The sequence below is a fragment of the Ctenopharyngodon idella genome, chromosome 3 (assembly GCF_019924925.1).
Source record: "Ctenopharyngodon idella isolate HZGC_01 chromosome 3, HZGC01, whole genome shotgun sequence".
NCBI classification, from domain to species: Eukaryota; Metazoa; Chordata; class Actinopteri; order Cypriniformes; family Xenocyprididae; genus Ctenopharyngodon; species Ctenopharyngodon idella.
This window is the reverse complement of record NC_067222.1, coordinates 12,834,280-12,847,760: the sequence shown is the minus strand read 5'-3', so window position 1 is coordinate 12,847,760 and position 13,481 is coordinate 12,834,280. Positions and strand designations below refer to the sequence as shown.

The 13,481-nt window shown below is 35.0% G+C and overlaps 3 protein-coding genes across 58 annotated transcripts in view; 1 reads left to right on the top strand and 2 right to left on the bottom strand.

Moving 5' to 3' along the window:
• The window catches only part of LOC127509999 (hepatocyte cell adhesion molecule-like), a 220,653-nt gene extending 219,331 nt beyond the window's left edge, over positions 1-1,322 (bottom strand). For 5 of the 7 annotated variants that reach the window (XM_051889463.1, XM_051889461.1, XM_051889462.1 and 2 more), the window contains exon 1: positions 1,040-1,322. In XM_051889463.1, coding sequence (XP_051745423.1) covers positions 1,040-1,106 — 67 coding nt within the window. In that variant the 5' untranslated portion in view covers positions 1,107-1,322. Of the gene's footprint in view, positions 1-18; positions 301-463; positions 779-1,039 lie in introns of all 7 variants that reach the window. The other 2 variants (XM_051889476.1, XM_051889468.1) reach the window with 2 other exon arrangements.
• The window catches only part of LOC127509830 (uncharacterized), a 502,366-nt gene that overhangs the window by 355,749 nt on the left and 133,136 nt on the right, over positions 1-13,481 (top strand). The gene's annotated exons all lie outside the window — the stretch shown is intronic.
• Positions 1-13,481, bottom strand: part of LOC127509908 (60 kDa lysophospholipase-like) — a 390,873-nt gene that overhangs the window by 285,697 nt on the left and 91,695 nt on the right. The gene's annotated exons all lie outside the window — the stretch shown is intronic.

The following is a 13,481-nucleotide window of genomic DNA, read 5'->3' as shown; positions in this document are numbered from 1 at the left end:
ATATCATCAGTGAAGTACCTGCAGCACATGTGTGACAGAGTTGAGTGTTGTTGAGGTGTTGAGTCTGGTTTCTGATGGGATTGTTCAGCACACAGCTGTAGGAATCATCCACACACTCCAGATGGAGAAGAAGATCAGACCGGCTGCTGAGATCAGACACTCTGATGCTGGAGAATACACTGTTTCCTTTGAACCAGGAGAGAGTCACATGACTCACATTCACAGCTGAACACACCAATGAACATGATGATGATGATGAAGATGAAGAGTTACTGCTGATGACAGGAACAGGCAGACGAGCTGAAAACATGACAGAATAAATCAGATTCAGTAGAAATCACTGTGATCTTCTGGATAAAATGCACAAATGATCAGCATCATCACAGAATTCTCTATCATTTTATAATATTCTCAGTAACATTATCTGGTGAATTTAGTCAACAGACAGTAACTCTCTCCTCACCATAGACAGTGAGATTGATCGTGTTGATCGTGTCTCTGCTGCTGCTGGAGACTGTATAAAGTCCAGAGTCTGTGGTTCTGCTGTTGATGATGGTCAGAGATCCAGTCTGATCCAGTTTCAGTCTGCCTCTGAATCTCCCTTCAGCACTTTCATCATAAAACTTGCTCTCTTTGTTATTTACTGTAGCTATGAGAAAGTCACCAAACTTCCACTCGATCTCTTCATGTGTCTGTATTTGAGTGAAACTAGAGTTCAGAGAGACTGATTCTCCCTCAGTCACTGACTCTGACTTCACTGCATCAGCAACAAACACACCTGAACACAAACACAAACACCACATTTGGAGTTTTTGTTAATTTGAAAAATAAATAAATAAACAAAAATCTGCACAACCGCACTTCACTAATTTCAATGTACAATTCAATAATGTGTGACGAAAAAATTACAAAATAACATCATGAACAAAGATAATTGAGTTCAATGACAAAACGTGGAAATGACTGAAATAACATGATGGATTGTATGTGCACAAATGATAATAGACTTTATACAGAAATAAAGCCATAAAATACTTACCATTCAGACTCCATAAGCACAAACAGATGAATATAAACATGTCCATGTCATTTATATTTTTTGGCATTTCGGTGAACGGTTTCAAATTACAAGTTCCTCATTTCCCAAGTTCCTAAATGCTACATTTAAACACAAAAAGCCATAAATGTGATCATAAAGGTTGAAGATCTGGTAAACAGCGACAGAAGAGCTGAAGGGACAGATAGTGCTGCAGGTCTGTTGTGAAGTGGAGGAGTGAATCAACTTCTACTTTGAGAAACCACTTGATGACGACACAGCTTAATCCTCATTGGTCTAAACAGTTGCGTTCTGGGGCCCGTTCTTCGTACGTCGCTAACTCAGTCAGCTGGATTTGATTGATGACGATTTGGCATGATCTTGGATTGTTCGGTTCTTCGACGCTCATCCTGGACTCGCTGTCATAGCAACAGATCCATAAACTCAAACCTGCTCGGGATTTCATGTAAACAGGATTAGATTGCATCTTTTTAAGCAGAGGTGATGCTCAAAGTTTGTCCAAGCCACTGCTACTTTTCCACAGGAGTAGACTACTCTAATGTAAACCAGGGATAATAATGATTTAAAAATAAATTTGCAAATAATATTATAATGTAGTGTAATATAGACACTGCCAGTTTTACTCATTGAGAGATTAATTCATATAATTTTATAAAATTTAATAATTTTATTGGAGTTTTACACACATGATGTACAGTCTATGCCGTGCATGCATTAATTTAAACCGGGACAGATAGTATTATGGGAGTAGCTTGATGAAGCGCAGGAAATGCAGATAACTTGATCTTGATCCTTAAAGGGGCTATATGTAAGATTTTCACTTTAATAAAGCATAAAAAATACCCCAATATGTTTGCAGATACTTAGTAAACATGCAAAGTTCACCTATTTGTTTCTCAGAAAAGCAATGCTACAGCCAGATATTCTACTTTGAAATGTGTGTTCTGTGTCGGAATGTCTGTCTTTGTTTAAGTCTGTGCGAAACCACGTGCTGCCAGTACTTTACTAGAGTAGGCCTATTTTTATTTTGAGCAACTTTTACTTTTACCTCACTACAATCCAAAGCATAAGATCGTACTTTTTACTCCACTACATTTCATAAAAAATATCATTACTCCTTATTTTAAAATGAAGAAACGGTCACATGCTCAGAGACGCAAAAGCGGTGTCCAATTCGTGCATGAACTGATTCTTTTTAATCATCCTGTTAAATTGGTTCACAAATCACATCAACAATTAATTCACGAATTGGACTGAACGTATAGCAACTGTTCTCGAGTCAACAACTCACTGATTCAATGATCCATTCAGAGCGACTCTCCAGTGAATGAATTTACAAGTCTGACTGAAAATTAGTCAAGAACCGGGGGATTCTCTGCTCTGAGTGCGTGCTGATGGTGAAAAGTAAGTCAGCCTACTAATGTTGAATTTTAGGATGTAGCCTATTATTATAACTGAAAATCATATTTAGGTCAGTTGTTTTTTTTAAAGGTGCCCTAGAATTGAAAATTGATTTTACCTCGACATAGTTAAATAATTAGAGTTCTGTACATGGAAATGACATACAGTGGGTCTCAAACACCATTGTTTACTCCTTCTTATGTAAGTTTGATTTGTGCAAAAGACCTCTGAAGAACAGGCGAATCTCAACATAACACCGACTGTGACGCAACAATCGGGATCATTAAAGGAACAGTCCACTTTTTTTGAAAATCGGCTCATTTTCCAACTCCCCTAGAGTTAAACAGTTGAGTTTTACCGTTTTCGAATCCATTCAGCCGATCTCCGGGTCTGGCGGTACCACTTTTAGCATAGCTTAGCATAGTTCATTGAATCGGATTAGACCGTTAGCATCTCGCTCAAAAATGACCAATGAGTTTCAATATTTCTCCTATTTAAAACTTGACTCTTCTGTAGTTACATCGTGTACTAAGACTGACAGTAAATGAAAAGTTGCGATTTTCTAGGCCGATATGGCTAGGAACTACACTCTCATTCTGGCGTAATCATCAAGGAACTTTGCTGCCGAACCATGAGTGCAGCAGGCGCAATGATATTACACAGCGCCTGTGACCCCCTGCTAGCACAGGGAGCGTGCCTTGCAACGATGGAGACATTTGTGAGAGACGCTGAGTAATATCATTGCGCCGGAGAACGCGTCAACCTTTAATCTAAGTTGTCCTAAAACCTTCTTCTTAGGACAACTTTGCTGAACTTTTTTGATCCACTTCAAATGTTGACTACTGTAGCCTACTTTGAATTACATAAGCTCACACAATACAGTATTATAATTGTATTTAAATACTTAGGTGATTTTTTTCCAAAGTTGAATGCATCTGTTTTCAAGGCCATTAAAATAAATTAAAATGTAACAACATCACTAATGAAGAGACATATTTCATTAACAAATCCAATAGTTTTTATTTAAACTTAACATAGATTCAGCAAAACTTACCATGTTTTTCATTAAAGAACAAAAATTATTGGACCAATGGTGACCCTCTATACACAAATACAAATTACACATTATATTCAATTTTCTGATGAGCTTCTCATTATTGTGTCTGATGGCCGCAACACAGAGGCAGTGACTGCAGAAACTCGTGAAGAACAGCATCTGTTAACAGAATATATAAAAGATATGAGGTCACACAGCATGATCAACTCTTTATTCACGTTTACAACAGTCTGTCTTAATCCTACATTGAACCAATACTATTGTTGAACAGTAAATGAGTAGCAGCAGGGAACTGTATCAGTATGTCATGTCGATATTGTTTTCGGTACATAGTCAAGCATACAACACTTTATGAATTAATATCGTACAGAATACGGGCCGATTTGACCAATCATATGAACGGGGCGTTTTGGTGCTGCATACAAACATGTGCCATAAACAACCACACACAAACTCAAAAAGGAGATATCAAGCCGAAATCTCGCTCTTCGTTTGTTAAAGCAAAAAAAAAAAAAAAAGTTTGTTAACTGGTAGACTACAACAACTCACCTCCAAGTAGCAGCACTTTTCTCCGGTTCTTTCAGGATCGCGTAGGTCATTATATTCCTAGCCGGTTGTCGTCGCCATCAAGGTCAGTCTGCGATATTGGTTCGGTGAGAACATTTTCCCACCGGTTAATCGACATGTGACAACACCGGTAATACCGGTGTCACCGAATGGGGCGGGGACTCTACCACTTTTTTTTTTTTTTTTAATAAAAAACGCTTATGGGGCCGTTCACATATCGCGTCTAAAAACGCGTGGAAAGCATGTCCACGTCGCTTTCTCCTTGTTTCCAAAGTGCTTGCGCTCCCGTGCCGTCTGTCATTGCTGTGAACTGCGCTCTCCGAAACTAGGAATGTTTTTGACAGGAAAAATAAAAACCCACCCTGTACAGCTATGATCAACTGTTCGGCTGAGCTTTCAATGTTTTGTTACGGAAAGGCCGACTTTCACTTTCAAATTAACGGCAATTGCTTGAGTGGTTGGTTACTCTTACTGAAAAACACTCGACAAAACAGACATTTTGGCATAATTTGTGTGTGTTATGGTTCGTTAAGAGCAGAAGAGAACTCGATACTGGCGCGTGCGGTGTGTGTGTTACATAGGCAGGACATTCACAGACAGCGCGTTCTCTTTTGCCTTTGTTGCGCTTGAATGGTTTAAAAGCATGAATAAAAGCTTGATCATATAATGCAGAAAACAAGTACTACGTTAATTACATTAAATGAAAATATTTTTAACGCGTTAAAGTGGGGGGGGGGGGGGGGCAATAGGCCTATTAGAATCATCATATTAGAATGATTTCTGAAGGATCATGTGACACTGAAGACTGGAATAATGATGCTGAAAATTCAGCTTTGATCACAAGAAAAAATTACTTTATAAAATATATTCAAACAGAAAACAGTTATTTTAAATTGTAATAATATTTCACAATAGTACTGTTTTTACTGTATATTTAATTAAATAAATGCAGCCTTGGTGAGCAGATGAAACTTTTTTTAAAAACATTAAAAATCTTACCGTTTCCAAACTTTTGACTGTATGTTAGCCGTTTCTGTGTGCGCTGTCATCCTTAAAATTTCACACACGCAAATGTATGTATATGAATGTGTATAGAACAGATAATTCTTAAAAAAAAATATTCATAGAGATTTCTTTGTACATCATATGATTTCAAATATGGGGACATAAAGAAAAAATATGTTCTAAAAGTGTAGAATATGGCTATTAAATACATTACATTTTAACTTAATTTTTTATAATTATTTTAATATAAGGTTGTAATTTTATAATTAATTTATTTTTGTATTATTTATTTATTTATTTTTACAATTAAAGGTTCTAACTGATAATTTCCTATTTTGCAGGATGATCCAAGGACTTAAGTTTGGATAACAATATCTGGAGTGTGGATGCACCTTTCATAATTGGACCAGTGTTTTCAGTTGTTTAAATGTTTTGAAAAGGTTAAGATTTTACATTTTGGCAAGATTTTTGGTTACAAACAAGTATTTAAGTTTTATACGGAATTTAAAATGAACAGTTCTATTTAAAAGACGTTCATACTGGATGGGAGCATATGTTGCTCTAGAACTTGGATATACCTTTCAGCATTGATGGTGCCTTTCCAGATGTGTAAGCTGCCCATGCCACACGCACTCATGCAACCCCATACCATCAGAGATGCAGGCTTCTGAACTGAGCGCTGATAACAACTTGGGTTGTCCTTGTCCTCTTTAGTCCGGATGACATGGCGTCCCAGTTTTCCAAAAAGAATTTCAAATGTTGATTCGTCTGACCATAGAACAGTTTTCCACTTTGCCACAGTCCATTTTAAATGAGCCTTGGCCCAGAGAAAACGTCTGCGCTTCTGGATCATGTTTAGATATGGCTTCTTTTTTGACCTATAGAGTTTTAGCCGGCAACGGCGAATGGCACGGTGGATTGTGTTCACCAACAATGTTTTCTGGAAGTATTCCTGAGCCCATGTTGTGATTTCCATTACAGTAGCATTCCTGTATGTGATGCAGTGCCGTCTAAGGGCCTGAAGATCACGGGCATCCAGTATGGTTTTCCGGCCTTGACCCTTACGCACAGAGATTGTTCCAGATTCTCTGAATCTTTGGATGATATTATGCACTGTAGATGATGATAACTTCAAACTCTTTGCAATTTTTCTCTGAGAAACTCCTTTCTGATATTGCTCCACTATTTTTCGTCACAGCATTGGGGGAATTGGTGATCCTCTGCCCATCTTGACTTCTGAGAGACACTGCCACTCTGAGAGACTCTTTTTATACTCAATCATGTTGCCAATTGACCTAATAAGTTGCAAATTGGTCCTCCAGCTGTTCCTTATATGTATATTTAACTTTTCCGGCCTCTTATTGCTACCTGTCCCAACTTTTTTGGAATGTGTAGCTCTCATGAAATCCAAAATGAGCCAATATTTGGCATGACATTTCAAAATGTCTAACTTTCAACATTTGATATGTTATCTATATTCTATTGTGAATAAAATATAAGTTTATGAGATTTGTAAATTATTGCATTTCTTTTTTATTCACAATTTGTAGTGTCTTAACTTTTTTGGAATCGGGTTTGTATACCAGTTATCACTGTAAAGCTGCTTTGACACAATCTACATTGTAAAAAGCGCTATATAAATAAAGGGGACTTGACTTGACTTGGCTTAATATAGAAAATGCACTATAAATCCACAGGTGCTCACAATCATGATTCAAGCAATCAGATAATCAGTCCACAAACTTCAGTTCAAGTCCATAATAGGTCACAATTGAAGAATGACAAGAGTAAATCACATATCTGACAAAACACACAACAATGATTTACAAGACACCAGAATAGATACTTCAAAAAATAGACACCAGAATAGCTCTATCAAAAATAAATAAATAAATAAATAAATGGGATACAATAGCACATCTAGGCAACATAGCCGTTCATAAACATTGTACCCAAAGAAAGAAAGAAAAAAAAAAAAAAAAAAAAAAAAAAAAAAATATATATATATATATATATATATATAAAAAAACAAGAAAGATCATAATCTTCATTTAAACCTTTAAACCTATCTCAAAACCTATCTCAAGTGAGTTGTTCAATACGGTGATTAGATTCAATGAAATGTCTGGCAATCCGAGAGGTTACATCGTGTCTGCGAATAGCGGATTTATGTTCACTGACTCGAATCCTCAAAGATCTTGATGTTTTTCCGACATACCCTAATGGACATGGACACTGGAGTAGGTAAATCACATTCTTACTTGAACATGTTATACATGATTTTATATGGAAAACTCTTTGTGTGGAAGAGCACGTAAAACTTTTGCATTTCAGAATAGAAGAACATGATGTACAATTACGGCATGGGAAACACCCTTTTATATATGCTTTTTTGTCATCATATACGACATCTGATCTAACTAACATGTTTGACAAGTTTTGAGATCTCTTGTAGGTGAACAGTGGAGGATGTTTAAAAACATCTTGTAATGATGGATCTGAAGCCAAAATGAACCAATATTTGTTAACAATAGACTTTATCTGATAACTTTGTTTAGTATAAGTAAGAATATAATTTACTGAAAAAGGCTTTTTTTGTTTTGTTTGGTCGTTATTTAATAATAGACGTCTTTTAGAATTTTTAACTTTGTCAAACGCTGATTTAAACCAAGTGTATGGGTATCCTCTTGAACTAAAGCGATTGCTTAGAATTTTAGGTTGTACATCAAATTCTTCCTCTGAAGCGCAAATGCGTCTTAATCTATACAGTTGTCTTAAAGGTAAACCTTTCTTCAACGGTAGCGGATGATGACTATTAGCAGAAAGTAAAGTATTTTTATCTGTTGGTTTTCGAAATACAGTGGTGGAGACAGTATTATTGATTTTGGATATCAAAACATCTAGAAAATGAATAGAAAACAGATCTTTTTCAACTGAAAATGTGATGGAATCTATTCTGGAGTTCAAAAACAAAACAAAATTATGTAGCTCCTCTTCACTTCTCTTCCAAATGAGGAAACAATCATCGGCATACCACCAATGAATTAATAAACACTACACTTATAAAAATGACACATTTAAAAAGAAAAATAATTATAATAATAATTTTATATATAAAACCACTTCAGACGTTTGCTAAAATTTAGCTTATTAAGTAATTCATTAGAAAATCTAGTTTGCGTGTTCTTATCATTGAAAGTCAACGCCTTCACTTCATCCTGCATATTTTGTATTGTAGGCTGTTGTCCAAGAACAAAAAACAGAATTTGAGCAAGAGAAAAAAGAGAGAATTGTCTGGTCCATTCAAACAGCAGATGGCAGTAGTGCTCTATTTTAGTTTGCGATCTGCTGCAAAGAAAAAAATTTGGGGGTTGGAGGGGCCTGGAAGACCTGGAAGAAATCCAGTACTAATGGCAAGGGCAGGAAGAGTGAGGCCAGACCAAATTTAATAATTGAAATTCTTGTTGCACTAAATCGGGTGCTAAAAATGGGAAATACAGTAGGATTTATGTGGGTTCCAGCACATGTAGGGATTCAGGGGAATTAAGAGGCTGATGAGATGGCAAAAATAGCTACACACAAGAATAAAGTTGATTTGAATATAATAATGTATGGAAGAGTTGAGTGTAAAAAGTACTGTAAAAAGTAATATGCTATATCTACTCCATAAAATTTTGGCAACAGATTACCAGCAATATTATTAATTAAATTCAACAAATAGAATTGAGTCAGAATTAATCAAATTAATTCCTTAAATGTCAACCATTTAAAATGAGTAAAATTTAAACAAAAATATCTGAATAACAGACAGATGTCAAAGATGAATTAAGAACTCTTTATTTTTTATTGCAAACTTTGAAGACACCCGATGATAACAAGCAGAATCACTGAAGCAAAGAGAAACACAAGAATTAAGAAGTCTAGATAGGATACACTATAGAGCTCTTTGACTATGCTTAGGAGCATCTAAAACAACACCAGTCAATGCGCTGCTAGTAGAGGTGAATGAAATGCCATTGAGTTTAAGGAGAGCTAAATTGTCTTTGGTATACCAGTCATCATTAAAGAGTTATACCGGAAAACTTATAGCTAAAGATGTTTTAAATAATTGTTGGGAATACAACAACAAAGGGAGAGGATATGGATGGAATACACATCAGTTATCAGAGAAATATCAGATTTCAAATATAGAATATAGTGTGTCACCTGTGTGGGGAGAGGTCCCAACATGGATAATTCCTGATATTAAAATTGATTTAGAGATATTAGATAAGAAAAGAGATTGGGAGGAAATGGTTCAGATTAAATATAATGTAAATAAGTATATTCAGGAAAGATTTTATGCAAGTATGCACATTTATACTGATGGATCCAAAGACCCCAATGGCTTACAGGAGTAGGAATATATATTCAAGATTTTAAAATATTCATAACTAAAAGATTAACATCTAAATTGTCAATATATGCTGTTGAAATGGTTGCTATCATAATAGGACTAACATGGGACAGAGTAGTGATATGCTCTGACTCTGCTTCAGTTTTAACATCACTATCAACTCATCATTCTTCTAGAGAAGATTTGATGTGTGAAATATTTAAATTATGGCATATTCAAAGAAAAGGAGTGGTAGTTGGATTCTGCTGGGTTCCAGCACATGTAGGAATAGCTGGTAATGAATCTGCTGATGAATTTGCAAAAAAAAAAAAAAAAAAAAAAAGCTTTAAAAAGGGAAGTAATAGATTATAATGTTCCTACTGTTTTTTATAATTGCTAACAAGCGTTTACCAATACTTAAAGTACTTTTTCTAAACTCTTAACACAGCAACACACCTACATCACACAATTAGCCAAATAGTTAATTTTCTGCCCAAAACTATATTTTGTTAAATAAACACAAACTCTACATTTCAAAATGCTAAAAACCTTTTTCAACACATACTAACTCTATCAAAACACAGCAAACCTGATTCAGAATCAAGTTATTCTGTCAAAACATTAGCACTAGTTTTCTATCCAACATGAACATATAGTCAATCAAAGCGCAATGACTGTCAAAATACTAACAGTTGATGGCATTACAAAAACTGCATTACTGTCATGTTTCAGTTCTACCTGCAGAAAATATGAAATCCATAGTTTTTTTACTGCAGTAATATTAGAATGTTTACATGTAATCCAATCTACATTTTTGGTTGAGGGTTGAGTGTGTGCGTTCTTGACAACATACTATCTAAAAGTGAATGAGTCATTATTTTATAGAATGTACAGTAGAAAAAGAGAAGAAGAAGAAAGTAACAGAATTGCTCAGGGCAGCTACTGGTCAAATGAATCCCCTCTGCTGAACTTCAGTGTCCTCCTTGGTTGAAATCTCTTTCTGGGGGCGGCTGTGTGGTGTTGATGGTGCCCCATAGAGGGTGGGATGGTGTCCCCTTGGTAGCTAGTGCCCTATACAGACCGCATATTCTGCATATATGGAACAGTGATAGAGGAATCGTTGTAGTAAAATCATTGTATGAAACTTTTAGTTAAATGAAAACATGAAATTGCCGCCATTGATCAACAACAAATCCAACATACATGGTCTTTGGTTATTATGGAAACTTTTTTTTTCCCCACCAGAATTTTAAAAAAAAAAAAAGCATAAAAGGTAATTGTGACTTTTTATCAAAAATATTTTTTATTTTGCAATTGTGAGTTTACATCTCACAATTCTCATTTTTCCTTAGAATTGATATATAAACTATATAATATATATATATATATATATATATATATATATATATATATATATATATATACAAATCCGATTCAAAGAGTCCTATTTTACTGTGTGTCCATGTAATGAAAATAAATTCAACATCTGACTATGCCTCCAGCTGAGACTGGAATCTGCTATTTCTAAATATTTAAGTGATCTGCTAATTAAAAATGCTTATCAATTGTTTCAGTATTTGTTTTATATATTTTTTTCAATATTTTGAGCTGTTGTTGTTGCAAAAGTATAGGTTTTATCCTATATTTAAATACTGGAACATTAGGTCTTCATTTCTGACATTTTGTGTTTAAGCATTTGCAAATAAGATCAGAAAGATCCATGATTATGGTATGGGGTAAGCTTATATGAAAAGAAAATTTAAGCATTTTAGAAACATGTTAATTGACTGTATTTTGTGTGAAAACAACATGAATTATGTTAATGGTATGTTCATGTAACAGAGGCCAGCTAGTAGTCGCTGTGTGCAACTGATGCAAGAGGTTGCAGCCTTTAGCCTCCTTGTTAGAGTGTCCGACTCCCACGCCAGAGACCTGGGTTCGAGGCCCGTGCAGAGCGGGGCGAGTAGGACCTGGGTAGAGGGGTTACAGTCACAACAGATGGATGTTCTGCTAAATGTTTTAGAGTTTTGAAAATGTGACTACAGATTGGACAAAAGTATGTTTGAAAAAAAAATGTAATGTTTAATGTTAAAAGTGAAGTTAAAACTATTATTAAGGAAAATATTATTAAAGAATGGCCGGAAACATGGAATACTGATAACAAGGGATGGGATTTATATAATATTAAAAAAAAGGTAAATACTAAAAGAGATATAAGTGGTAGAAATAGGAAAGAAGAGGTAATAATTACCAAGATGAGACTTGGACATACGGGACTGAATGCTTCATTCTTTATAACTGGAATACATGAAACTGGTCTGTGTGAGAATTGTGGGGAGAAAGAAACAGTGGAGCATGTAATATATGATTGTAAAAGGTATGATAAAGAAAGAAAGGAATTAATATATATATTTTTTTTAAACAAAAAGGGTAGCCTAAGGTAAATAAGGATTTGGAATATTTATTAGGATATGATTTTAATAGAGATAGAGTGGGATACAGGACATTAATAAAATACATACATACATACATATGTAATGGGTAGTATTCATATTATTCATCACAGACATTAATACTGAGAGTTGAGTTCTGTTCAATAGATAAAGTAATTTTGGCTTAACAGTATTAATTGTTTTAAAGTAATTTTAGTTAAACATTATTTTTTTATTGTTTTATTTTGTAATGTTTATAATAGAGCCGTGAGTCTGAAATCGATGCTTTATTATAGTGAAGTTTAGAGTAGATCCGTTTATCTGAGATCGATTGCTCATGTCAAGCTCTCTCACGGTATCGCGAGAGTTCCTCCATGCGGGCGAACGCGAGATGAGGTGAGATCGCGAGAGTTGGCTCATACGAGTAAACGGCATCAATGGAAAACGTCACTCATTATGTGTTGTGATCTTTCTCCGTTTATTCTCAGGTAACGGATCACTAAAGTTAGTATAAATCATTTAGAAAACGAGTTTAAATGTTGATAACATGTGCATGTTTTATTTGAAAGTGTAAAAGTTTATTTTGAGTGTGTTAGTGCGTGATTATGCGCGGAGCACATGGTAGTTGGGCCTAACGCGTGGGTGCGTGATGTTAATAGGGTGTTCGCCATGTGGAAAATACTGTGTATTGTAACTGTTTACGAGTTATGTAAGAATGTACTCATATTCATGTTTATTCACTGATGGTGAAAAGAATGAGAAATGTTTAGAGAACTTTGTATGGTTACAAGTTAATGTGTATATATATTACTGTGATCAACTTGTATGTTAATATGAGCCGTGTGTGTTTAACATGAAAAGATACGAGTAAACGCCATCAATAGAAAACGTCACTCATTATGTGTTGTGATCTTTCTCCGTTTATTCTCAGGCGTAACACATACATACATACATAATTATATATATATATATATATATATATATATATATATATATATATATATATATATATACACATACTACTGGGTTAAGTGAAAAGATTTAAATAGCCTATAGAATGCGGATGGTCTATTCTGGGTCTTAGGAGTCTGGAGGAGCTGAACACGCAGCGCCAGGTGGATCCTGGCCTGGGAAGAAGAGAATAGGATAGAGCATTGATAAATTATGTAAGTATGAATATTTGTTTAGCTATGTATATATATGTGAAAAATTAGGAAAGAGGGAAGAAAAACAAGAAAGAAATTGATTAAAAATAAATCGTGACTGCATAACAGCAAAAAGTAGGTGGCGATATGCATACAGGATGCAACGCGCCAAAAAACAGAAGAAGAAGAAGGAAGAGAACCGTTATAATCTCCGCCATTACAGTTTTCTGCGCTTCTCTACAGTCTTCAGATTCGGAAACGTAAAAGTTCTTCTTATTTAGTAGCATAAAAACTATAGCCAAATGAAAATGTATTAATCAGCTCCATTCGGTATTAAGGTCTCTGTAGGTATTTAGTGGGTTTTGTTCACACTCATCGCTGTCGGTCGGGAGGGTGTGGTTCAGAAACAACATGGAGCATTAATGATATTCATCGAAATCAG